The 26,421-nt window shown below is 53.0% G+C and overlaps 9 protein-coding genes across 9 annotated transcripts; 6 read left to right on the forward strand and 3 right to left on the reverse strand.

Annotated features, from left to right (window-relative positions):
• Positions 1-2,940: 2,940 nt before the first annotated feature.
• PG985_003968 (uncharacterized protein) lies at positions 2,941-5,099 on the forward strand (the record flags this gene model as incomplete). Its single annotated transcript, XM_066823737.1, has 6 exons — positions 2,941-3,407; positions 3,457-3,589; positions 3,641-4,156; positions 4,283-4,603; positions 4,792-5,011; positions 5,056-5,099. The coding sequence occupies 6 exons, from the start codon at positions 2,941-2,943 to the stop codon at positions 5,097-5,099; spliced, it is 1,701 nt and encodes a 566-aa protein (XP_066686897.1).
• Positions 5,100-6,767: 1,668 nt separating this feature from the next.
• Positions 6,768-8,836, forward strand: PG985_003969 (arginyl-tRNA synthetase; the record flags this gene model as incomplete). The annotated part of the gene is made up of 2 exons (XM_066823738.1): positions 6,768-7,052; positions 7,136-8,836. 2 exons carry the CDS (start codon positions 6,768-6,770, stop codon positions 8,834-8,836), a joined length of 1,986 nt encoding a protein of 661 aa, XP_066686898.1.
• Positions 8,837-9,256: 420 nt separating this feature from the next.
• Positions 9,257-10,750, reverse strand: PG985_003970 (uncharacterized protein; the record flags this gene model as incomplete). The annotated part of the gene is made up of 4 exons (XM_066823739.1): positions 9,257-9,306; positions 9,358-9,930; positions 10,125-10,272; positions 10,343-10,750. 4 exons carry the CDS (start codon positions 10,748-10,750, stop codon positions 9,257-9,259), a joined length of 1,179 nt encoding a protein of 392 aa, XP_066686899.1.
• A 3,138-nt stretch (positions 10,751-13,888) lies between these two features.
• On the forward strand, positions 13,889-14,835 carry PG985_003971 (uncharacterized protein; the record flags this gene model as incomplete). Its single annotated transcript, XM_066823740.1, has 3 exons — positions 13,889-14,087; positions 14,137-14,175; positions 14,240-14,835. The coding sequence occupies 3 exons, from the start codon at positions 13,889-13,891 to the stop codon at positions 14,833-14,835; spliced, it is 834 nt and encodes a 277-aa protein (XP_066686900.1).
• A 621-nt stretch (positions 14,836-15,456) lies between these two features.
• PG985_003972 (uncharacterized protein) lies at positions 15,457-16,844 on the forward strand (the record flags this gene model as incomplete). The annotated part of the gene is made up of 5 exons (XM_066823741.1): positions 15,457-15,519; positions 15,630-15,850; positions 15,914-16,058; positions 16,114-16,358; positions 16,406-16,844. The coding sequence occupies 5 exons, from the start codon at positions 15,457-15,459 to the stop codon at positions 16,842-16,844; spliced, it is 1,113 nt and encodes a 370-aa protein (XP_066686901.1).
• A 516-nt stretch (positions 16,845-17,360) lies between these two features.
• On the forward strand, positions 17,361-19,163 carry PG985_003973 (uncharacterized protein; the record flags this gene model as incomplete). Its single annotated transcript, XM_066823742.1, has 1 exon — positions 17,361-19,163. One exon carries the CDS (start codon positions 17,361-17,363, stop codon positions 19,161-19,163), a length of 1,803 nt encoding a protein of 600 aa, XP_066686902.1.
• A 2,429-nt stretch (positions 19,164-21,592) lies between these two features.
• Positions 21,593-22,252, forward strand: PG985_003974 (uncharacterized protein; the record flags this gene model as incomplete). The annotated part of the gene is made up of 1 exon (XM_066823743.1): positions 21,593-22,252. The coding sequence occupies one exon, from the start codon at positions 21,593-21,595 to the stop codon at positions 22,250-22,252; it is 660 nt and encodes a 219-aa protein (XP_066686903.1).
• A 582-nt stretch (positions 22,253-22,834) lies between these two features.
• Positions 22,835-23,572, reverse strand: PG985_003975 (uncharacterized protein; the record flags this gene model as incomplete). Its single annotated transcript, XM_066823744.1, has 1 exon — positions 22,835-23,572. The coding sequence occupies one exon, from the start codon at positions 23,570-23,572 to the stop codon at positions 22,835-22,837; it is 738 nt and encodes a 245-aa protein (XP_066686904.1).
• Positions 23,573-24,680: 1,108 nt separating this feature from the next.
• PG985_003976 (uncharacterized protein) lies at positions 24,681-26,327 on the reverse strand (the record flags this gene model as incomplete). The annotated part of the gene is made up of 1 exon (XM_066823745.1): positions 24,681-26,327. One exon carries the CDS (start codon positions 26,325-26,327, stop codon positions 24,681-24,683), a length of 1,647 nt encoding a protein of 548 aa, XP_066686905.1.
• Between the last annotated feature and the right edge of the window lie 94 nt (positions 26,328-26,421).

A 26,421-nucleotide genomic window follows, 5' to 3' on the forward strand; every position in this document is an offset into this window, starting at 1 on the left:
GCAGACAATATCGATAGAGTGTGAATATGCGTGTGCCATGCGCAATGCCGGGACCCGAGTTGGAACTGCGTTGGGGGTAAGTCCATCTTACAAACCCGAGAGACTGAGTCCCCCTTGACCTGCTTCTACAGCCTGCCCATTTCCCGGTACAGCCTGCCCGGAATTCTCCAGTACCTTTCTTTTTTCGCAGGTAGCTTCGAGCCGAGCCGTGTCTTAGAATGTTATTGATGGAATCATGACGTAGGGAGTTGGTTAGGTAATAATCCACGGTCTGGACAGATTTGGGTTGTACTTGTAAAGAGTTGCGATGTCGAAGTATCTGGTGGCTTGAGTGATTGTAGCGGTGTATTTGGCGTGGGAGCAGTATTGATAGCACAATGCGGCTGCAGGTGGCTCGGCGGTACCTTGCAAGACCGAGACGTGCGTGGCATCCTCTGCATCCCTTGATAGGAGGATAGGTTCACACAACCCTAACACAGAAACGGTGAAGGAGCCGAAGCAATTGACCTGGAGTCCTCGTGATATTTTGTGTGCGTAAAACTTGGATTGCTGGGATTGCTTGGAGTCGGTAGCATTGAGCAAGTACCTTGTAAGTCGAGCTGATAGTTGCCAGTTTATGATCACTAGGGTCATGATCTTCCCCCTCCCCCTCCCCAAACTCGCAGGGAGTCACTCGATGTGCTCAAAAGTCGTCGACCTAGTTGGATTCAAACTCAACATAAGCGAAGAGAATGCCCTTCCACCATGGGCCGCAATCCCAGTGTCTCCATTGCTGGGAGCTAGAGGTATCTGAGTATCACGATATTGGAGGAGAGGCCGAGAGGATCTTCAAAGAGCACGGCCCTAAAAAGAAAACAGCAGTTCTGTGGACTTGTGTAGGTTCAATCCCTAATCATTCCAATGTTTCCAGCCCTTTTGCCTATGCACTTATCATAGACGACTTTCCATATTCCAAGCTGGCTGGAGCTTTCCGGCCAATCTTGCTATTCTTCAGTTGTTCCTACCGCCTTGATGGCTCACCAGCGTTGGATTATTTCGAGGCCTCGTCGGTATCAATGGGTCGATCCGCCGCGACAGTCGAAATGGAGACAATAGCCATCCGGGGCATCTAGGGGACGCTCACCACCTCTGACGCATACCAGCTGAGGAGAAGGCTTGAACGAGGACCATGGACTCTACCGAACGATCCGAGAAGGCATGGCCCCGCTGCAGTGATGGACCCCGACCCCGACACCGACCCCGACACCGACCCCGACACGCCCACACATGCGCAAGCTTGATCCGCCGACGTGAGACGACTTGCCGCTCTTGAACGACGCTTTGAAATACGAATAACGGACTGAAGTATGAATGTAGGATGAGGGACGACAGATCGAAGTCCGGGTGATGAACAGGAGAACGTCGATGGAGCGAACAAAGATGACGGAGGGACGGCCGATGGGCCGAGGGACGGACGCGCAGTTCCACACACAAGAACCGCTGTCGCACAAGCCCCCGAACTTGAATTAAGAAGTATCGGAAAATCCAAAGACTCAGCGGTTTACCCTTCCGGTCGGGAAATTATTTGAACGCATCGCTGAAGCTTATGGCTTTTGCTTTTAACCAGGAAACGGCAAAGGGAAAAAAGCTCCTGCCAGCAGTTGGAATAAAACACACCCTATCATAATCATCCTTGCAGCTTGTCTTGTTACTACTTATGAAATAACACCCCAGCAGTGCGTGTGCAACCAGGCTGGCATGCCCATCCGCCAAGAAACGTGCCTGTCATGTGCCACCCCAAGGTACTTTTTCTTTTCTTTTTCTTTTCTTTTTTGTATCCCCTTTTCCTCCTTTCCACTTTGGTTCGTTACCGGTTGGCAGAGACAAAAAGACTTACATAGACCAAGGTGCTCATATTGTCGAGTGGACACAGTCAGGAGGAGTGGGCGTCCGTGCAATACTTACTGTATTTTCAGTCGGACATTGTGGCATTCGGAGAATTTCGGGATCGAGATGGTATCTAGGACTGTGGCGCAATCTAGGTCAAGTGGTAAGCCCCCTCCGTCGGCTCCGGCTTCTAAGGCAGGCTGGCCAAAGCTAAGGAAGCTGTGCAGCATCTCGCCTGGGATCAACCACCAGTATCATTGGGCATTCTCATACCGACTGCGAGCCAGATTTCGTGTTGCATCAGGAGTGGCTGCTTCAAAATGTCATATAGCTTGGGCGAGGGTGCGGGATCGGCACATGGGTGTCACACGGAACGAGACTGCATCACGCGCAGGTTCCCGCCAATCAGAGACGCTACTGCTGAGTTCTCCTATCTTTGCTTGCCGTGATCATCAGTTCTAGTATCTTTGCCTGCCGTAATCATCCAGTACATACGTAAGGTTACTTAGGTCGACCACCTCAGATTGGGTCCCAACGAGGGCCTCCCCCATTTGTTTGATAAGGACATTTGGAAGTAATTAGCCAATGGGGGAAATGTCTACTGCAGAACAAGGCAACTGCCATGACGCCCTTTCGCGACAAGGCAATATCAAAGCCTCGCTTCGGGCAGGAGTGCAGGAGGTTAGGGCATTCGGGGAGAGTTGATGCCTTCACGTCATTGGTAAGATATATATATGCTGTGAAGCAACACTCACCGACTGAGATATCGAATCAAGAATGATGGCAAAGTAATTATTGCACAGTGATGCTGCATACAAAAGCAGCTCCGCAGGGCGTCTTTCCAAGTGCTGGTTCATGTAGATATAAGCCCACATGTCTCGCCTTTGTCGACTGCGGCTGGTCCGACACGTCACCTTTTCTATCAGCTTATTTTCAAGAGTTTACATCACAGGACTCGAAGCTGGAGAGTTTTGACTCTGTGACTTTGCGATCCTGTGCCATACCTACGAACATCTATACCTGCACTGTCTGCCTTGCGCTGTTCCTATCCCCACTTGGGAGGTCTCAGGCATTATGTGTAACCCGTCGAGCTCATTCTGTACCAACAGCTCATTCAATTGGGAATCGAATAACATTGGCATGGCTGATGAGGATACCCCTTTTCTAGATTGGAAGAAGGAATACGTCCTAGATGAGGAACCGTCTGATGAACCATTCGACGAATTTCCGGATCCGTTCGACGAGTTTCTGTCGATTCCTTACCATTCATCTGAGAAAGAATACCTACCTGAGCTATTTCTTCCTCTTTGCAGCAATGAGTCTGTACTTGAATGCAGATCTCCCAACTATAAGCCACCGAATAGGATTGTAGCGTGGATGGACGATAGCAATCGAGATTATAGTGGCGTTATGACAGGTGTTCAGTTCCGGGAGAACCTGCCTAAGAAGGTAGAAACCTCGACAATACTTGATGTATACAAGCTGACAACGGGACAGCGGTTGAACCATAGAACATTGCCTGACGCTCCTTTTAGGCGCATGTAAGTTTTGATTGGTCCTATGTTGTGAGCATTGAGCTAATATCACAAGCCATATCACTGACCCTCGTCCCCATACTGTTACTACTCTGATATGTACGGCGCCGGAAAAGCAAGCCCCCGTGCTTAGAGAGTTCCTGAAGAGGCATGTCAAAGCCGAGGGTTTGATGAGTGTTCGCTTTGTGGTAAGCAATTGAATCATCAGCACCCGATGGGCGCAAGTTAATCGACTCAAGGATGGAATCCACGCTTTCGTCATGGAGTTTCACCTACCGTTCTGGGTATGGGGAGACGGGGCTACCGGAAGCAAGCGCGAAGATGATCGAAGAACCTGGGATGACAATCCTCTTAGGAGGACACGGGATCTGACTTTCTTAACACGGCCAACAGAGTCAGAGATCAACAACGGAGATTGCCCATCCGCCGACTGCTTGTATGAGGCCCAATCCTCATGTGTGGTTACGGGCTACAGCAACTCTTACTGGACAGCAATTTCGCTGGCGGATACATACTTCTACCCAGGAGGGACTGACAGCGATAGTCCGGACTGCGATGAAAACAACGAAGACATGTTGCCGTTCTACAAAGGCGAAAATGATCTGGATCCCTTGACCATTGCCAAATTCGCACGTCTTCAAAAGAGCCTCGACCCTAGGCAATATTTCCTGGTCGTCTTAAAGGAGCGACTGAATAAGGCCAGGGGGGAGTGGGAGTCAGTCGTGTATAGACTGTCCTTGAAAGTGAAGCATTATGTAAGCTACGTCTCATATCTCCCTTGAATACCTAGTTTCCATAATTATTGCCTTGTACACCTACCCAACATAATGATGCAACTACCTATTCCCTACGCTCTACAACCCTAATAATTATTTCCCCAGCCTCAAACCCCAGAGATCATGTTTCCTGCGTCGGAAATGGCCCTGGAAGACACAGGCAGGCAAACGAAAGTGGTCTATCAAAGCTACGAGTGGGTCACTGGACTTATGGATGTACTCGACATGCTTCAGGTCACATTGTCGAAGTTGACCAAAGCCTGTGTTCATTTCGATCAATACGGACTCCCTGCACTGGTCGGCCCAGAGCCCTCAAGTCAATTAGTGCCTTACATCCAAGAGATCCAGCAGTCCTTCCACGAGTTGCATAACACACAAGAGGATCTAGCCAACATGTGCCACCGGGCTCAGCAATTCAAACAACAGGTAAACAATACAGTTTTCTCAATACGCTTACTTAGAGTCTAATGCTCTTTCTAAGTTTGACCTACTTCTTTCCGTCGTACAAAACTCGGCGACTATTCTACAACAAGCGAACTACACGGCGAATTTCACATATGTAGGTGATAGAAACCAACTCACAAATCAAACCCTCCATTAACGTACCCGGTTAGATCCAGTACTTTGGGGCACCAACATTGGCTGCTGGTCTTTACCAGGCCAACGTCCTTGAAGGGGCTACTTTCATACGGTTCTTGGTTTCGTCGGTAGTGATTGCCATCTTGGGATTCGTCGTCCAGAGACTGCGGGACATACTGCCATGGTCCTCAGTCTGGGATCGATTGGTTCCGGGTCGACGCCCTTACAGTGGTTCTGGGCAAGGTATAGACGTAGGTATGCCAGGTCCACGACAAGCACCAGACAATTCTTGGCAACAGACGATGAGAACCCACGGGTCAATGTTGGATCGCCGTTGGGATGACACTAGTTATACGTATAGTCATTTCGGACGGAACGGGCGACTGTTTGGAGAAGGGATGAGAACGGAGCATGCCAGTTTGCGATGGGAGGGACGACCGGGACTTGCCGCACCTGTGCCGGTTTACTATAGAGGCAGAAGATCGCATCCACCGTTACATAAGAATTGAGTCTCTGTTTAAGCAATGCATGATGGTTCCATGTGCCTGTTAACGATCTCACTGTTTGTGCCTGTCAATGCTTTCACTGTTGATATATGTATTGTCATTTGTCAAGAGAGCTACTCTAAATAGGGATTTCCTTATCAGGGGTATGTTTCTAATACTTTTACAAATAGTTTAGAAGAAGAACTAGTCCGGCGTATCATCATTGCTGTAATATAACAATATTTGGGAATTAACACCGAATCTGGGCCACAATGGAGTCCGCGCTCTTTACTGTCATCTACAGTGGTTGTAATCAAGCTGCGCTTAGATACAGTATACACATACGCCTGACTCTTGCCTGGTGAAGCAATGCTAACAAATGTTCCAAACATGGCTGTGCAAATGAGAATCCGTGTGCTACGAGTCGGCCCGACCTGGTTGACACCGACGCCGTGGCATATTTGAAGTCATCGGCTTGATGGTCATTGATGCCTGAACAATCCAGCCCTAAGATGGTCTGACTGGCTCGCGTAGATGGCACATCCAATCTGTGGCGGCCACGACATGAAGCAAGTTGAGAAGGGGGAAACCGGGTATGTATCTTGATAAGTCGCTCTGAGACCATCAAGTCCCTGCGAGTAAGCCCCTTCGAAAGTCAGGAGTCCTGATGTTTTCCCAGTCCGTTCATTACCCTTTTACAATCGGAGTAAGTAGAATAACCAGAATTAACCGCTATTGTCAATGGACAAAGTACAGTTTATTCCAACGACCGACTGCAGTGTGTGGAACACAAAGATATTCATGTAGCAGCCGCTATTTGGTTGTACGTAGTCTCAGATCGGCGAAAACCCCCTTCTACGTCACAGTCCAGGATCACTAGCAATTCTGAAAACTAGTTTTGGGGCGGACAAGGCAGACTTTGATCAGGCCGGTGATCGGCGGTCAAATAAAGCACAATCATTATGCTGTGTCCCGGTGTCAATGTAGGCATCAATATTCCCCAAGCCCCGTGCCCGGTTGTTGATATAGCATTGGCTTTGATAGAAAGGGGGCGTTGCTGTTGCTCGGCTCGCCGATTGACCCCTCCTCTAGCGATAAGGACCGGGCCAATGTCTATCTCCGTTTTCCCAGAGGCTGACAGTGGTGAAGCGTGTTCTTCGTGGCGAGGGGCAATTGGTCGGCAATACCAGCCTCAACCAATCGCTCGGGCACTCCAAACTCATGTGTGACCTTCGTTGAAACCCAACTTCCTTGGGTTCAAATGCTCAAATGCAACCTAGAAATTGCTAACGAATTTTGATTGCTTCAAGAAAGACCATGATGCATTGGTTCTATGCACCCGCCTCACTCAATCGTCATGAGGCTCTGCTGATGTCTTCTTGTGAAAGATGCCTAGGCCTCCATGAGCCCAACATTTCCCCCGATCAAACTATGCCTTGCAAGAAAGCAAGCAGTACACCACTCCGAAGATAGAGACAGCTTCCAAAGAAGACAAGAACCGATTGACTTTGTTTGACATAGTCAAAATGGCTAGCCTCACTGATCTCGAAGGACGGCTCGCCGGTCTCGGTCTGGAGTCCCCTTTCCCGGACGTCCCCGCAGCCAATGCCCTGACCAAACCCATCGACATCTACCGGCTGCACCTTGCTAGCCTCATTGCTACGACTCTAGAGTGCGATGTGGCGGCTGCCTATGAGGCGATCCTGACAGCTACCGACTTGACGCTGGCGGACCTGGCGGTTGTCGTGCCAAAATTGAAGCCGAAGGACGTCAAAGACATCAAGGAATTCGCTATCGAGCTAGTTCAGAAGGTGTGTTTACCTGGTTGTTTCTGTTGCTGCCCCGAGTTGTTTCAATGGATATGATGAATTAATAGCCCCCTTTTCCCTTTTAGCTTCCCACGTCACCCCTTTATGCGGTTCCTTACCCCGATGGGGTCCAGCTCCGCTTCTTCTTCTCCCAGAAGACCCTCCCTCTGCTGATGCTACCCTACATCCGCGAGAGAGGGACAACCTATGGCGAAGACCATGCACAGGGCCTCCAAGACCCGGCTAACCCGGACGGGGGCCGCAAGAAGATCGTCGTCGAGTCTTCGTCCCCGAACATCCCCGGCGACTTCAACGGCAGCCACCTGCGGAGCACCATCATCGGCGGCTTCGTGGCCAAGATGTACGAGTGCATGGGCTGGGACGTAGTGCGGATGAACTACCTCGGCGACTGGGGCAAGGACATCGCCCTCTTCGCTGTGGGATGGGAGAAGTACGGCTCCGAGGAGGCGCTGGAAGCCGATCCGCTCGACCATATCATGGACGTCTTCGGCAAGATCAAGGCCGACTTCCAGCCCGAGATGGACGCCAGCAAGCAGGCCAAGAACGAGAACAAGAGCACCGCCGAGATCGAGAGCCAGGGCATCTTCGCCGAGCGCGACGGCTTCTTCAAGAAGCTCGAAGACAAGGACGAGGAGGCCCTCGCCTTCTGGAAGAGGTTCCGCGACCTCACCCTCGCCAAGCTCGAGCCCGCCTACGCCCGCCTCGGCGTCACGTTCGACGAGTACTCGGGCGAGTCGCAGCCCCTGCAGGAGACCATGGCCGAGATTGAGGCCACCCTCACGGCGAACGGCGTGCTCCAGGAGAGCGACGGGTCGCAGATCATCAACTTCGAGGACCACGGCCACAAGGGGCTGGGCACCGTCATCGTGCGCGCCCGCACGGGCTCCAGCACGTATTTCCTGCGCGACCTCGCGGCCGCGGTGGACCGCGAGAAGAACCACGCGTTCGACAAGATGGTCTACGTCGTCGCGTCGAAGCAGAACTCGCACTTCCAACAGGTCTTCAAGACGCTTGAGCTCCTCGGTCGCGAGGACCTGGCCAAGGAGCTGCAGCATGTCAGCTTTGGTGACATCACTGGCATGGCGCCCCACGTGAAGAAGACTATGTCTCTTGGCCAGATCCTCGACGAGGTCGCGGAGATCGTGCAGACCGCCGAAGCCGAGGGCGGGAAGGAGGGCGAGGATGGCGCTGACGACGCCGGTGACTGTGAAGAGAAGCCCGTCTCGGCTGGTGGCGGCGATCCGGCTGCGGTCGGCGGTCTGCTCTCTTTGGACCTGTTCGGGAAGCGGTCTCATGGGTACGCCTTCGATAAGAAACGCATGGCGGCCGAGGACGGCGACTCGTGCCGCATGATCCAGCGAGAGCACGCCAAGCTTGTCTCGGTCATCGGCGAGCTCAAGAGCGCGGATGGCGAGGAGGCCGGCGGCGGCGAAGACCCGACCCCTGATCATGCGGTGCTGCAGAAGGACGAGAGCATCGACTTGCTGCGCATGATGGCGCAGTACCCCGACGTCACCGCGAGCACGTTCAAGGCACTCGAGCCTCACGGCTTGTTGTCGTATCTCTCGCGGTTGGCGGAGGCGTCATCGTATGAGTTGGATGCTGAAGGAGATGATGGTGGTGATGAAGACGGGGCCGGACCCAGTAGTGCGGCTCCCGAGGAGGAGACGGCTGAGAGCCGGAAGGCAAAGTTGATGTTGTACGAGTGCGTCAAGCAGGTCCTTGGCCACGGGATGAATCTTCTTGGGGTGCCCCCTATTTGCTGAGCGAGTCCCCACATACACACGGGGCTTGAAGTGTTTGATATATTGGGTCTGTTCTTTGGATGACTTCCGGTTCTCAGCTGGTCAGCGTTGCTGTTTTGGGGTATGATGATTACGATAACGATGGTTCGTGTATTACAAGAAATTGCTTACAGAGTGTTATGACTACTACAACAGATTGATATCAACTGATTGCATAAATGGCGGTAGGGTCGTTGCCGAGATGATGATGGGTGTATATGCTTTTTATTGCCGCTAGTGTTTCATACAATCTGGACTAACGACTTGTACCTCCAATAACCTCCTAAAGTCCTGCTATGCAAAGTATTGTACGAGAAATGAAGAAAAGAAATACCCTAACAAGGATGCCAGCACCCACCAGTCGGTCCTCAGCCAAACCAGTCCGACCCTTTTTCGAATAGCTCAGACTCCGCCCTTGAACGAAGCGCCTCCGGCGTTGATATCCACATCCACTAGAAATAGATTAGCATTTTGCATTATTAGATCTTGTGGTAGAGACTTACTGCTATGCTTCAAGCCACACACCTCAAATAGCGTAACCGGAGTCACATTCTTCGGCGTCCCCACGATACCCTGGTTCTTGAGACGGAGCAGCGTCTCCTTGATGGCCAAGTACGCCGGCGCCAGCGTAGCGAAGCTGAAAATCATGACGCGGAACCCCATCGCCCGCGCCTCGTCGACGGTGATGGTCGGGCTCTTGCCGTTCTCGACGCTGTTCAACAGCAGCGGCCAGGGCGCCAGGTCCCGGACGCAGCGCTGCGCCTGCTCGCGCGTCTCGAACCCCTCCAGCAGCCCGACGTCGGCGCCCTCGTCCCGCGCCGCCCGCAGCCGCGCGATGCACTCGTCGTAGCCCAGCTGCTGCAGCGCGTCCGTCCGCGCGATCAGCACGAAGTCGGACTGCAGGCGCACGCGCGCCGCGTGGGCTGCTCGGATCCGCGAGATGTACTCGTCGCGCGGGACGACCTTTTTGCCGCTTAGGTGGCCGCACCGCTTGGTCAGGACTTGGTCTTCGAGGTGGGCGCCTGCGACGCCGGCGCGGATGTATTGTTCTACTGTGCGGGCGGCCATGATGGGACCTGGGTTTGGGGCACGAGTCAGTGAGTGTTTTGATTAGGGGTAGGGGTAGGGGTAGGTTGAAGGGAAGGCAAGCGGGTAGAATCGGGCGCGGGCGGGAGGGGCTTGCCGCTGGGTTGCGGAGCATTAAGGGGGGCGAAACGGTGTTGTGGAGTCTGGGGTTTGGGGGGTCTGGGGAGGGAAAGCGCCGACGTACCGCCGTAGCCAGTGTCCATGTCCGCAATGAGGGGAGGGCCGAAGGGGTCGAGGTTGGCGATCATCTCGGCATTCTCGCGCATCTCGTGTAATTGGGCAATGGCGAGGTCGGGCTGGCCCAGGCGCGAGGCGGTAGTGCCGGCTCCGGTCTGTATCGCCGTGTGAGTTAAATAAGCCTTTTCAATTATCTCAAACCGGAGTCATAATTGGGATACTTACCATGTACATGGCGTCAAAGCCGAGCTCGATGGCCGTGCGAGCAGAAAGACCATCGTAGACACCAGGGCACACAATGAGCTCCTTAGTGTCGAAGATCATCTTGCGGAGTTTGGTAGCCCCTGAGCTGGGCTTGTTGACCGAGGCCAGGACGTGGTTGAGGGGGAGCCAGCTCTCAGGCTGGCCGACGGGAAGCAGGCCCTCAGGTTGGATGACCGCGGCCGAGGGCTGGCTTGGGGGAAGCTGCACAGCATAGCTCTCTTCCTCGACGACTTCGGCTGTGTTGACGAGGGAAATGGGCTTGACGGGCGCTGCAATGTGATGGATCTCGACTTCAGGGACAGGCTTGAGGGCCACGGGGGCTTCTGGCTCCATGCAGGAGACGGGCTCGAACTCCATAGAGGGAGACATCTTTGTGTAAAGGGGAATGGTGGAAAGGGGGCTTAGAGTGCTATTCTTAAAACAAGAAGCTGGAGTCTGGGGATGTGCTGTGATGTGTTGTGATGGCCTGAGCAGAGTGTTCTTCCTTTTGGTCGGATAATTCAAGATACTTATACTGAATCTTGACTCAACCACGACCAGACGTCTAAGATCGAGCGTGTCTGAGAGGAACAAGCCATATCACCCATCATGCCTGCCTCCTCATACCAAGACCTCGAGTAGATGGTTGTCCACACCACGAGCAGAAGCCAAGGCGGAATTATTCGTGACTGCTCCCCATCCGGGCAACGTTTCATTTCATGAAAGGCAGGTCCATATCCACTCGACCCCGTGGAGCGATAGAGAAAAGAGTTCATGCATAATGCGGAGGGCGGCACGTACTGCCTCGGGGTTGCTACGAGAGGGAAGCCGTGAAGTTGGATGCGTCGGTACAGCGAATAAGAAGGCAGTTCCAGGTCATTCCATCACGACAGAAGTGATTATCAACACATTACTCTTACTGTCGCCAAGCTCCACTTTGTTGAATAGAACGCGGCCAAGACGAGAGCCACGGGGTTAGATATTTGCCGGTGGATGTCACTTACAGTCGGGGTATCCTGGCATGTCTCCCTTCGGTCGACCTGTTCGGAAAGATGAACATGCTTGTCCTGTCAACAATATGCCTGACTAGTAAGCCTACTCAGAAATCCTGGTTAGGGCGCCATCAAATTCACACAGCTTTAGTATCCGACTCGTCATTGGTACACACTCGCTCTCACGCTCTTGAAAATTGATCCAGCCAACTCAATGCTCTGCCTCAGGCTTGCTGTATTATCGCGTTGTCATGAGAGTCACGACAAGCATTTTCCCGCCAACTCTGGGCACTCGTACCGGCCAAGAACACAGTTCTGCATGCCAGCCAAGAACACCCGTCACGATAAGAGCTTAACCGCCGTAAGCAACAACATTAGAGTAGAGGCTCTTGGCAAGAGTCCTCTGCTCCCGCCTTGGCGAGCAGGAGACAACGGAATCCTACAGCTTGGCTTGGTTCCTCTAGAAAGCACTTATCTCTCGGCACGTCGATCAGTTCTCTTCCTGGGTCAAACCCTCTCTTGAGCCATTACACGACTCACGAACCTACATATGCGCTCGAAATCACACTTACTCTATTGAGCGCCGTGCAGGTTAGGGGATGCCTTGGCGAGACTTGATCCGGAGCCAAGGCCGAGACGGGGCGGAAGGGGGGTGGGTGCCCAAGGGACGGTACCCATTTTGGTCTGGGCAGTTCGCATACAACGTGGGGAATCACGACCCCGGGGAGTACTTGGCCTACGACATGAATTCGTCGAATACGATCCCGCTTAAACGAGGATCCAAGCACTCGAAATCAACTCCATATTTCTAGAGGCATCCGGGTAAAGTTGCTAGTCAAAAGATACTTGGATAAAGTCTAATTCGTACTTGTTGGCGGGCCGTTCCGTCGGGCAAACAGTGGACGAACTCTACCTACTCAGACTAGCCGCCCATATCTGTACTTCTTACCCTGTCCTTGTCCATTCACGCCACAGCACGTTGGTTAGCGGCCGACTAGCTACTGCGGCGAAACCCGGGACGACCCCCTGGATATTTCGTGCATCTGTTGACCCTGCTTGTACAGAGTGCAGGGCCACCCTCGATTTCGGAAAGTAGCACCAAGAAAGAAAGAGCGACGTGCAAGTCGTGTACATGTTCCTGCTTCCTGCGTGGCTACTGACTCCTCGTTTCGAGGACAATCTGTCTGTTCTGTTGTCTGCGTAGCAATCTCTCGTACACCCATAACTCACAATCTTCCAGTCGCCCGGACGACGTCAAGAGGGTCTTGGCTCTCCGACATCACAACCTTGGCAAGCACGAGGAACTAGCGAGAGAGCCAATCTGACTACTGTATCGTGTTCCATGCAGGACACTACCGTATCGCGTATAAGCATTGGCGGTTTTGCCATTTAACCATCGCTTAGCAGACCTAACAGAATGCCCAGTGCGGCTTTTGACTGGTCGATGACAGCTTCAACGTAACCCCCGTAGAGTCGCATAGAGCTTCTTCCCCAGGCGAGATATCCACTATATTTGGCATGCCGAGCCTGCCAAGTCTAGCCAAGTCGGTCTATTCGAATCCTTGTGGGTGTCTCCCGCTCAGTGCGACAGGTATCTATGTTGTCAGAACTCATATGCGCCTCTCGTATCGCTCTACCCGCCGCCATTGGACTGGAGACATGACCACGGGCGGACCACGTGCATCCATTGTTCGCGCGACTGCCAAAAACCGCAATTGTTTCGCCGAGGTATCGGTAGTTGGGTGACGGTACGGGCCTGGTAGAGAGCTGAAAAAGACGTAGCCAAGCCAGCGGATGGGGAATACCAAGGCTTGGTTATGTAGGGGCGGCGGCGGCCAAGGCCGCGGATGGATATGCCAAGCCTTGGTATCCTGACGTTGCGATGACCAATCGCTGCCGTCCTATGCAATCGGACTTGGCCCCTGTCGGCCAACCAAAATTCGCTCATAGACATGTAGCTGAATATGCTTAAATGGTTGTGCCGCCTCGTTATCTCGCGGATGGGCTTGGCAATGCAACATTAGCGCATCATGTAAGTCAAGCGCTGGGCAACTTCACCCGGACCCGTTTTGCCATTTTCTCGTGGGGCTGAGAGTTTTTCGATTGCCTCCAATTCCACCACCCTTCTTGTCGGGCTGCGGCGTTACCTCCGCGTTTGCCTCTGACTCGGGGGAGGTGGGTTCGCAATCTGCGTCAAAGAGCTGTAAGTCTCTGCCAACACACGAAGACGAACGGCACTCGATATCGCCCGCCCTCCCCGAGACACGCGGAGAAATTTCAAAGTGGTAACCCGATTGCAAATCCATTCGAAACGGCCAAGGCGTGCAGAGAAGGGCAATCCATCTTGTCGCCTGTACCCACAACAACTCTCGACCATTTCTACCTGCTGTATTCTGCTAGAGACTGGCCGTTCTTCACCCGTCGTGCTTGCACTTTTCTTCGCAGTTCAGCCCAAAGACGTGAAAGACATTTGCTATCTCGACGACAACAGAGCCGCGGTCGTGAAGCACGCTAGGTTGTTCATCATAGTTTCGCCATGATGTCGAATCCGGAGAAGCTGGAGGAGGCTCAACCGGGCTCCGGCTCGGGCTCTGCCTCGGAGGAAGAGCAGGTTCCCACTGTAAAGGGGAAGCTATCTGCGCATTTTTCGAGCACGGTCGACACTCGCGCAGGCTACATTCCCCTGTTGATCTTGTGCTTCGTCACTGGGCTGACGGACGGAACTCTGTACAATGGTAAGACAAAGCATTGGTCCCTCTATTAGGGAACCTGGCGCTCTAACAGTGTCATCAGCATACGGTACCTTCGTCTCCATGCAAACTGGTAAGTGTCCAAAATACCGGTCCAGAATGTGTGCAGCCGTCCATGTCCTAACCTCGGTCCGCAGGCAACACCATCTTCATCGCCCTCGGCACCTCCGGCCAGAACAACAAGCCGTACGGCTGGGCGCGGTCCCTCTGCTCCCTCGGCTGCTTCGCCATCGGCTGCGTCTCCTTCGCGCGGCTGCACAAGCTCATCGGCGGCCACCGCCTCCGCCGCACCCTGCTCTTCTCCTTCTCCCTCCAGACCGTCTGCGTCGCCGTGGCGGCCGCCATCATCCAGAGCGGTGTCATCGACGGCACGTACCCGTCGCGCGGCGACCCCAACCGGGTCAACTTCACCGAGCTCGCCGCCGTCGCCCTGCTCAGCTTCCAGGCCGCGGGCCAGATCGTCAACAGCCGCGGCCTCGGCGTCAGCGAGGTGCCCACCGTCGTCATCACGAGCCTGCTGTGCGACCTGGTCAGCGACGAGCACCTCCTCGTCGGTCTCAGCAAGAACGGCAAGCGCAACCGCCGCACCGTCGCGTTCGTCCTCACGCTCGCCGGGGCGATCTGCGGGGGTGGATCTCCAAAGCGACGCACCAGGTCGGACCCTGCCTCTGGTTGGTTGCGGCGATCAAGGCGACTATCACGATGTACTGGATGGGTTGGATCCCGCTTCTGAAGACGATGCGCCGTTGAGATTGTAGAAGGGACTCGCAGCTATCCGATAGTATCGCGACAATCGAGACATCCGGTAGCCAGGATAATACCATATAGGCTGAAAATGGGGCTTGGTAACTGATCCTCCACCCACCAAGAGAAATTGGCCTTTATCTATTAATCATAGATCAATCTGATATAGAGACCTAGACGTATGAATAGTATACATAGCCCATAATCAAGACACACCCTTTAATATCACACAGTTCAAAACTCGATAACCCCATTTCTTGTCTTACCTTAACTCCGTTTGGTGTTCCATCTTGGCGGAGGCCGAAGGTGTCCAGCAATGAGGAAGGTGCCTTCCCCAATACCCCAAGTGGAACTCGTTCTTTCCATTTCCTTCTCCATTGGCTCCCAGTCTCTCCCAACTGAGGAAATTAACGTGCACCTCCCTTTGTCTCCAGGCCTGTCATTCGATCTTGACCATTATTAAACACTTATCCCACCTGATCTATTGATCCCAAACAAGACCAAGCGTGCCCGTTCGTCACTGCGAGCAATCTATCCGAGATATCAAGAGCTGCCCTGCAATACCTCGTCTACATTGAAAACATTGTCATAACCTCCCACACCCTACCTGATGGAGCACAAGTTGAGATGCAACTCGCTTAAGTGCCGCAAAGAGCTGAGCGGCCGAGCCTTGGTGACCACTTGCAGGTGAGCGACAAGAACACCACCGGCCCATCCTCGAACTTGTTTGCCTAACCAACATCCACTAAAAGCCACGTTTTCTGCACCGACTGTGCTGCCCAGTCAGGTCTTGCTGGCCCCGGTTCAAGTAGCCGGCATGTACAAGAAAATGTCTGCCCAGCATGCCACGTATCTTTGCCGAACCCCGACGACGCAGTCATCGCGAACCTAAACCCCAGTGAGGACTACAAGACAAGCGTGCTGAGCGGTCTCAGCCCCACCGTCATCATGGAATGCGCAGGTCGCGCTTTGAGTTTCTGGGCGTATCAGACAACCCAAGAAGTGTTTGTATAGTGCCGCGTTCTTCGTGCTGTCCAACAAGGCTAATGGATTGCTCGTTCGCACAGGTCCTACCAAGCTTACCTCGGCAAGGCCTTGGCCGACAAGTATTCCGGCCTTACTGTCCATCTCGACCAGGTCATCAATGATGCGAACGCACAAATCACCTCGCTCCACACCAGCCTGAAGAGTAAAATTTGTCGAGACAACCTTGTACGTGGTTCGCACGACTTGCTGACACTGGATTGCAGCCTCGAACGACGAGCAGAAATCACTACGCGAAAAGAACACCGAGCTTGCGCAGGCCTACAAGGACAAGAACCGCAAGCTCTTGCAGGTCCAGGAGCTATACGACAAACTTAAGCGGAAGGCCATGCTGGATCAGATACAGGATGCCGCCGAGGACGCCATTGAATCGAATTTCCGGCCCGAAGCTGGGATTGACGACGGAGTGCACGCATATGGAGACAACGACACAAACGTGCCTCCTTTCTACCAAGACCAAGGGGTCCCGTACGGCAGACCCGGGCGCCAACTGCCCGATACAACCAACAGGATAGGTGGCATATATTCATCGCAAGGGATAGGCAGCCAAGGTCCATCCTTCCCACGGACAATTGGGGCACAAGGTATCATGTGACGCGCAGCGCTTTCCCCAACCATTTACTGAATATTGTGGCAGCCGATATTCCGATCACACCCTCTACCCACCGCCAACGACTTGGCGAGCCAACGGGTATCGGATTAGCAGCCGTGCCAGGTTTTGTATCCGGTTCAGTACGATCACCGAGAACTGCAGCCAATGGCAGAGCGCCACTTAGCGGCCTTCATGGCAGCTTTCGCCACAATGTACGACTTCCAACAGGAGGACTGAGTTCTGGAATGAAAGTGGGCCTTGGGAGTGGCAACCTGCCTGAGTACGGTGCTGCATCTAGGCCACAAGGTATTTCTCCAATATCCCATCGCGGATCCAACAAACACATGATAACACTTTCATAGCAATACAACGACCAGCTGCAGTATCATCCATGATGGGCCGGAGAGATGTGAGTCAAGGCCCTGGATCTGTCGTGGGTAGCACTCATAGTGCTTCCATCTCAGGCAATATGAAAAAAGGATATGCCCCACGATAGATAGAAGTTTCCGAGAAGCCTACATCCATTATCTAAGGTCTGATCTAGACCGTCTACCAATTACAATAGAGTGTGTTCTAGCCTTTGTGGTCCATTACCAATGCCATTGTCTATAAATGTTTTTCTCTTTGTTCAGGATTGGAGGGGTTGGGATGTCCCCATAATGGTTCACGAGGCCCTTTGTGCTAAGAGACAAGGCTTGACTCAAAGAACTACGTATTGGTCGAGGCCCCGAACTCGGCTCCAGACACTGGCGAGGGTTTATAAGGCCACGTTACCGACTCACTTTGCACTTCTCGAAAACAAGCAAACACTCCCAAGCCTCCTTTCCAGCATCTTTGACCAATACCTGCACCAATCCCCACACTCGTTCATAGCAGCCATGTCGCAGCAGTTTTCTACCCGTGCTCCTAGTGAGTACCATTCTTCTGGTGCATCCCGATCGGATAGACGTCTTCAACACCAAGTGCCGGCACTCGGTCGTCCTCGAGAGAGGACCTGGACGGCGATGGAAGATCCGAGGGTTTCGCACAGGCCAGGCCACCATGGCGGCTACAGAGATGGTCACCGTCGACCATCCGGCGCCGTCAGCGCCCAGCATGAGCGTTCGGGGACCTCAAGGAGGCGGGAGGTCGAGACTCCCCCGCCGATGCCTAAGACGCACGGCGATGGGGACAGCCACAGCCACAAGTGGTTTCCCAAGTTTCGAGGCGCGAAGGAGAGGGAGAGGGAGAGAGAGAAGGAGAAGGAGACCAAGAGCCGGGCTTTCGACAAGTCTGCTATCTCGCAGCCCCTGGCGGCCAGTGCGGTGTATCTTCGGGACACCAAGGAGTCGCAGCGCCGGCTCCACGGGCCCATGTTGGCCGAGATGGGGCTGGCTCATGCGATTGACCGGCCGCCGATGAAGTTGCGGCCTATTGAGGGGGCAGGCGCGCCAGAGCTTCGGGCGGAGCTCGAAGCCCCTGTCCGCGATGAGCGGCAGATACGCCGCCGTCCTGTCCCCGTCCAGCGTCCTCGCGATAGCTGCGATAGCAGTGATAGTCTGTCGCGGCTTTCGACGATGGCGGTGGTCAATGAGCCCAATGGCGTCATCAATCCTCGGTGGCAGCCTCGGCCCATCGACGCGATGGCTGCTGGCTATACGGGGTCTTCTGAGTCGTTGAACTCTTCCTCCTCCTCGGTGTCGCCCTACTCTTCCGCTTCGGTGTCGCCTCCTTCTTCCCCGGAGCCGGCTGACAAGGAGGAGTTCATCACGAGCCGTCGGTCTAAACGCCTCGGGCGCATCTTCACCGCGGAGGAAATCACCACGTTCCCCGAGTTCCCCGAGCCTGCTTCTGATGCGGGTGAGGAGGACAACGACAATGGCGTTGAGTCCGAGGAAGACACTGGCTTGGACTTCACCGAGAGTGAGAGCGACTTCAGCTCGGTGATGGAGAACGTCGCCAGCGATGGGTCCTCGGATGGCGAGCCTGAAGTGGTCGACAGATATGACTACTTCTATAAAGGTGAAGAGGGGGATGATCAGGGTCTCGATGGCGTAATATTATCCGGATCCCGCGATCATCCCCCTGTCAACGTCATCCCTCCCACGCCTACTTCCTCCTTGCCCCCTTCGCCTCCGGCTTCTCCTTCGCCTCCACCTTCACCCTCTTCCTCCCCCTCTCTTTCGCCTGATTCCTCACCATCTCCCCCCGCGGCGCGCGAGCCGCCTGTCGCCAAGAGGGGAGCCGCTGCCATGGACCCCTACCGGCTGCGGATCGAGCGCGCGTGGAAGCGGGCGGCGGAGGACCGGCAAGTGGCCCTGTGCCAAGAGCGGGAGCGCCGGATCATAGCGGAAGAGGACTTCCTCAAGCTCCAGCGCCTGGCCATCCCGTTCCTCGCGGCCTTCGACGAGATCCTGGAGCTCTCGGACGACTTCCGCGGTGTGCGGGACCCCATGGATGTCCCGGCCATCGTCCGCAAGATCCTGGACGAGCGCGACGACGCCCTGGACGAGGCCGACGCGTACGTCGACCGCTCGCTGGGCCTGGAGACCCAGCAACACGGCCTCGTGGCCGAACTCCTGGAGCTGCAGGCGCAGAACCAGGTCCTCCGCGTCGACAACGCGCGCCTGCGCAACGCGCAGGAGGGGCTGCCGTTGGAGACTGGGGTGCGGGGTGGTCCCACTGGGGCGGGCCGCTATTAGACGGTCGCAGGTAGGTTCGGTGGGCTGTTCACGTACAAACGGGGGGAACACGGGGTGGTGCATGCTGAGTAAAGAAAAGTATCTTGTTCTTGCTGCCACCTCGTGTTCGACAGCTCACCGGCGGAGGTCAGTAAGTCGCTGTATCCCCATTGCATCACACCCCCAAACACACTTCAACCCGTACCCTAAAGCATATTACCCCTATCACACACACACATACACACACACTATTTGTGGAGCACCAGTAGGATGGATGTCCACCAGTGTGTTTCCGACATATCCTTGGCAGGGCCGACACAATCTGCCTTTCCTTGAGTGAGGAACAATGAACCATCCAGGTTGCACTTTCTTTGTTCAAGTAGAGACAAAGAGAGGCCCGCGGCACCTGTTTGGCATACCAGCTTTCCTCGCGCACCCTCTTTAATCCTGACATCTATGTTCCCGAGAGCTTGGCACCCCCTTTCTTACCAACTTCTCACCGTACGTACCGGAGGAAGTTCTGATCAGATTGGGTAAATGCATGGTGCCAACGTAACTCTTGGGCACTACTACTATATTTTACTTACCCACGAGAGCCTGGTGACCTCGAGTCTGCTAGTAGCAGCCAGCGTAACTCTTCGTGGGTACTACAACGCCTAAACCCAAACCGGTAAGAAGGAAGATCCATGACTGGCTACTTGCTCTTGTCTCCGGCCAGAGCCACAAAAAAAACCCCAATCCAAGGTCTTCGTCGGTGACGATCGACACAAAGCCCAGCCTAGTGACTGACAAACTCTGCACATGTGCCGACAAGGAAGCTCCCGCTGTCTCCGGCCAGAGATCAGGGGATATTTCTTCGTCGGTAACTTGTGCCCTTTTCTAGTATGGGTGTGAGAGGAAACACCACCGCATAGCCCCGGCCAGGGCTATGGTTGGTGACGACTTGACTTGGCCTGTCGAGTACATCTCCTCTCGGCCCAACCAATGAGAGTTCATTGGTCTACCTCCCGGCTTCCGGCCAGTCGTTGGCGAGTCCGGACAATGGAGCAACTCTCTTCCCTATTCATCGAGATACGATACCCGGTGACGATCCTAGGTTCCGGCCAGAGGCTGGGACGTTGTTCGGCGATCTCTTTTCTCGCTCCCCTTTGGCATCTTGCCAGTTTATATCACCCCCCTTCTCAAATTGTCAGGGGTTACTGGGAACACCCTACTGGGTGCTCCTCTTAGTGGCGGTCGTGAAATGGTGCTAGTATATATGGGACACGGCGTTTGCATGGAAGGTATCCTCATTTTCTGCAGTCTAGCTAGCTTGTTAGCTAGCTGGCTGTTGTACGATAAAGCTGAAACAACATGGGGAATTGTACGAGTATATGTCGCGATATAGGTTGGCATGTAAGGTAGGTAGGTTGTACGTTGGAGCGCGTTTTGTTTTCACTTGTATATATGTAAGAGTAATGTCTAATACTGTACTATAAACCCCAAACCAGTTCTTTGATGTGTTGATTGTTAAGTTGAATCGATCATCTTTCTTCGGCGTGGACAATCTTGAGGTCCTCGACCGGCTGCCGCGTGATGAGCGGAGGCATCTCCCGATAAGGTACCACATCCAACACATCATCTTGCCGTATGCCCCAGGCCCATTATCGAGCCTGACAGAATCTGCGGATGCACCTATAAGGAAGACACCAGCCATCAATGATGAAGAGGACAGTCAGCAATTATCTGTAGATGCCAAAGCATTATGTATGCGGTCCCAACAAGTGCAAAATTGACGATGTTGAGTCAATAGACTAAGCATATATTGCTTCACTCCCGACTTTCCCATGTAACTCAAGACATACGGCCAGACACAGGATTAGGAACCAGTGTCTGAGCATAGGTAGGGACTTATCAAATTTCGCGTATCATATGGGAAGGAAATGAGTACGTGTAAACTAAACATGTAAGTACCTAGGTAACTGGGAAGTACCAATTGGCCAACATTCGAAATATTAAACTTGAGAATGATACCTGGATGGCCAAGCAGGAAAACTTTGTTCCTGCTTAAAGGCCGGTTGGGAAATTCGCTCATATAGGGACTTTATTAATACTGGCATTCGTGTCTTGACCACCTATCGACTCTCGGTGTAAGCATTTACTCTTTTCAAAGTGAACAATGGATGTCTCAAGTGAATACTGGGAATTTCTCGAGTAAACGGTTAGTTACTCTTTCCCTCATGAGACACTGGGATAGCGTGGAATAAACACTGGAATAGGCATGAATAAACACCGAAAGTCGCTCAAAACAAGGTTGTCCAACAAAACGAGTGATATCGTCCAGTGCTTTTCAGTGGATTGTCCTCAACAGGAACCGCCTCTTTCTCCCACTTTCCGACATTACACCCTCCAACCAACATGCGGTTCGCCTTGGCGACAGACTTCTGACTCCGTTTCAGCGCAGACCGAATATGGCGGTGGTGAGCCAGCTAGCTCCTGACTCCTCCCAGGACAGTAAAGTGATAGTCGTTTTCATGGCCATGATCATGGTTACGCTTGCCATGTCCCGGCACTACATCCAGGATCTGAGTTCGCTATCGAGTATTGTCGCGTTTATCCTACTGAGGTCATCGACTTGGACCATGGGAGGGTTCGTCCTGTCTGTACACGACTGGACACAGCAATCCTACATGCACAAGTTCCCGTCCAAATGGCTCGACTGCAACGTAGCCTCGCTCCTGGCGCTTTGCGCATACGTGGTTTTTCATCAGGGCCATATTGGATTGGCATTCTTTACTCATCACGCTACATTGTGCTATTGGATTGCCTACTGGCTTGAGTGGTGGACAGGTATGACCGGTTTGGTTTTCTCGGTCTGCGGATGTACTGCAGTCATCGGCAAGTCGCCCTACACCTCGGCAGGAGACGGGCACGCAGCGCAGGCGGGGATGGAGAAACCTGAGCCTTCTGCTCTTGACAGTGGCCATGACGCTGGTGTCGAGCGGGAGGAACGACCACCGGCTTACTCGACGGAACCGGCTGACGCCAGGGAATGGTGTATACCTCGATTCGTGTTTTATATCTCACGTCAATATAATATTTTCGGTAACGGCGCTTCTGGTAGCCGCTAGGGCCTTGCGACATTGATAAGAGAGGATCTGGATGTGGTTGGCCAGGCTAGTGGGAATTATTGACACCACAGTCACCCGGGCCCAAGACCACGGTAGATATATCCTTCGTCTCTGAAGCTGCGCTATTTTTGACTGACTTCGAGGACACACCGCCCGACTATTCTCAGTTGAACCCGAGGAGTCTTCTAAGCCATCAAGTTCAAAGTTTTTAGCGTCTGCTTTACAGGTTGGCTTCTCAGGGGATATCTTTGATGGGGAGGGGGCGACTTGCAGGATGATAACAAATGGGAATCCAGAATCCTTCGCAAGGTATCTGGCCATTGATGCAATTCCGGTCCCTCGCTCATAGACGTCCTTTCAACACCATCAGCTCTGGAATGACTGGACATCTATCTTACCGGGTAGAAGGCCAAGCCCATATCAATCCGAAACTGTTCTGTTCATTCCAGGGCTACACATAGCATGTTATTCTTGAAGCTTCATAGTTACCACTTCATTGTGTGTATATATAAGGAGATCTATAACACTACCTGGTTCTTACTCTAACTCAAATTCCTACTTCAGGGGTCAAATCCCTACAGATCAATGACCCATGCCTCGTTTGTTCTTGGGTTTGTTGTTCGCCTCCGCCTTCTCCCTCGCTATCCTCGCAAGCTTTTCCTTTTTGGTCTCGCAATGATAAAGATCAATGACGCGTTGAGGGACGCCATTCACCGCCCGCCACTCCATGAGCCTTTGTGGCACCCAGTTTTTGTCGCCCACGACGTAGATGTGGCCACTGACCAGAAATCTTTCGCGGTCAGTGCTGAGGTTGATGGTGAAGTGGTTCTTGTCTATCACATATTGACCCGGTATGTTCTTGTTGGCAACGGTGTCCCGTTTTGTCCGAGACTCATGGGTGGCACCCTTGATGATGACCCAGGGGAACCCGAGATCTTTGGCTTGTTCCCAGGCCATCTTGGAGACCGCATCTCCTCGATCTTGCACGACTTGCGGATCTTCGTTGAGGGCGCCTATCGTCGTGTATTTTACGCCAGCGTCGTCCGTGACTGGATCATCATCCTCGCCTGGGACTACCCCGTAGTGACAGGCCCAGACAACCCCTGGGTTCTCCACAGACCCCTTGGTGTCGCTGCAATACGTGTAATTTCCGAGTCTTTTCTTGAACTCGTCGTCCACCTCCACCCCTTTGGTCAGCTCTTCACCTTTGTTCCACGGCACACTATCCGAGTAAGGGCCCCGGGGCGCTTCAGGGGGAATGTTGAACACATTATTTCCCTTCAGGTTGATCCAATTCCGCTTCAAGTTGATCGAAGGCATCTTTCCTGATTAAAAGACCGTGGTATGTTGGTATAGATGGTGTTGTTGGTATATGGCTTATGCTGTGTCCTGATCAGGGGAACTCCCCTTTAGCATGGCATTGCGTCCACCATTTATAAGCGCACCTTTCTAGATCATGATATATGCCGCCTTTGTTCTAAACAATAACAGAGCTCAAGAAGTGTCAGTGTCGTGCTACTGTTTGTCAAAGGCATTGCCACCTGCTTTGTCGTCGTTGAGGTTTGATGCGAAAGGGTAGTTCTTGGGATTTGACTTGACACTTTGACCTCGAAATTCTCTTTATTCTTAGCTTGAGCTGTTTTATATAAAGGGTTGTTTTCTTTGTGTACGATGACATGACAGCTAGTGGTAAGAGTAGTACTGAGTGTAACTACATGTTTATGTTTATGGTTGAAGGGAGGACCCCTTTGCATTTTGTCTATTATATTATGATTGATATCATGATGTAGCAAAGTGTACATGTCGTGTCATTGGGACCCGGTGCTCAATCTGTAATATCACGCATTATTTCGGTGGGAGCCAACGTCCAGAGATATGGCATACCTCTGGTACAGGATCATGACTCTCATGCTTACAGTCGATATGAGGGATGAACTAATCAAGAATATCTTATTTATCCTGCCGTTCTCGGTAACTGTGTGAGACGGACGTAGAACCGATTCCCTAGGTACGAGTTCTTGAAAGAAAAGCTTGTGGAAGGGCAGTTGAAGAGTTCTCGGAGCAATATCTCTTTACACAACATTTATGATATGACTTGTTAAGTAATATGCTTCATTACTGCTGATGTAGTAGGTGTCCTATTCTGTTTGGACGACTGTGGCCGTCCAACCTACACGACCAGCGTAGCGTGGATTTTTGCCTTCGTCTCTACCATCTGTATTCTCCTTATGACTCCCGGATAGGTTCTTGATTTGCAAGGCATGAATTTAGAGTAGACAATAAACGTATTATTTCAAACTATCCAGCTGGCCGACGGCCATTTCCAAATATCTTATTATATCATGTCCAAAATTGGCACTACCATCTAATACAGAGTCGCACGTTCATTAAACATAAAACAAAACACAACTAACTAGAAACAGTGGCCTTAGACCAGGAAGGTTTGAAAGTACCACCAAGGCCGCGGCCACAGAGCATATAATGCACGTTGAAGATATCCCATACCCATGAAGTTCTCATCTTCAACAGCTTGGGCATCTCCATCCTCATCTTCAGTCACGTCGGCCTCCTCAGATTCCACACCTTCCTCCTTGAAACACGGGTGCTGAAGTATCTGGGCAGCCGTTGGTCGTTCCTGGCCGTCGTAGCGAAATATTTTTAAAGCCAGGTCCGTAAAAAGTAGAACCTCATCGGGCGTCAGGTACCAATATCCCCTATTGTCATTTCGTGGGTTCGGTCCTTTGAAGTGACTGATGTTCAGAGACGCGAGTTTATGCGAGAAACGGTGAGAGTGTCCCGCGTCGAGAGTAGTCTGATTCGCCGCCTCAAGCTCCGACACAGAGGGGTAGGAGACTGGATGAGAAGGGTCCGTACGCTGAGCTTCGGTCAATCCCCATGCTAAGGGCTCGGTCTTTGGTCTTTTATCGACATATTCCTGCAGCCCCTGCTTTAGCAGGTTTCTTTCGCACATATCTTCATGCTCGCGTTGGGCCGTCAGATAAGCCCGATGCTGCTCCTCGAAATCCGCACGATACTCGACAGGCAGAGGTCCCAGAGAAGCTTCCAAATATTTCGTTCCCAAAAGCATGTCTCCCGTAAAGAAACTCCCACCGAAGACATGCATAATAGATGTTCCTAGTGCCCAAATGTCACTCGCAGCGCTGGGGGTTTGGTTATACATGATCTCGGGCGCGCCATTGGCCCTCGGGATTCCAGAGAACTTTGGCGGTTGGCCTTCCAGGAACGCCTCGCCGAAATCAACAATAGCAATCTCTTCCAAGACGAGGCCCTTTTCTATTGCATTGCCCCACCACCCAGGGGTCACGAGATACTGCGGGGCGTGTGGGCTGGATTCTTCCCCTGAGGTCAGGCCGACGAGAGTCCCGTCTGGCCCACCGAGCAGCTCGCAGACTTCCTCGGCCGTCATGTGATCAATACTGCGTATTTTCAACAAGATGTTGGCAGGGCGAAAATCGCCGTGGCATATGCCGTTATCGTGAAGAAACTGCAGACCTTTGGCCATTTGACGACAGAAGTTGGTCATGGCTTCGATGGTCGTCTTATAGTCTTTCAGCCAACAGGAGAGGGTAGGGCCCAGAAGAGGCGTGACCAGGGCGAGATGGCGACCGTTGGGGCCGTCGATCCAAAAGTGATCCTCAGGAACCACGACATGGTGAGCAGCAGCTGCCAGCCTGTCGATGCCCCTATCCCGAAGGTGTTTCATAATTTTGAGATCGCCTCCATCCTCAGACGATTGCGATGACACAATGATCTTAACGGCGCACCACCGGTCCTCTTGGTGGTCGCGGCACAGCCAAATTGTGGCGAAACCACCCTGGCCCAGTTTGTGGGTGACTTCGAATCTACCGTCGCAGAGGAATTCGTCCAAAATAAGAGGGTGGAATCCGCCTGGTTCATAACGCTCAACATCCTCAAGTTCCTCTTCATCCTCAGGATCGATGCAATACTTAGGACGAGGTCCCTCCAACTCCAGACTGCGATCGGACGCCCCCGTAGAAGACTGGAGCGAGGTCGTGGTCGAGCTCGAGCTCGAGTTCGATTCCATGGCAGGCATCGTTGCTGTGTATCTGATATGTGACGTTGGTATAATCGAGGTCTTGGGACGAGGTGGCGGTTGTATCGCTGGTCGGGGTGCTTAGGGATCTGAT

Source organism: Apiospora marii (genome assembly GCF_038362585.1).
Source record: "Apiospora marii strain CBS 49790 chromosome Unknown utg000003l_segment0_segment0, whole genome shotgun sequence".
Taxonomy (NCBI): Eukaryota; Fungi; Ascomycota; class Sordariomycetes; order Amphisphaeriales; family Apiosporaceae; genus Apiospora; species Apiospora marii.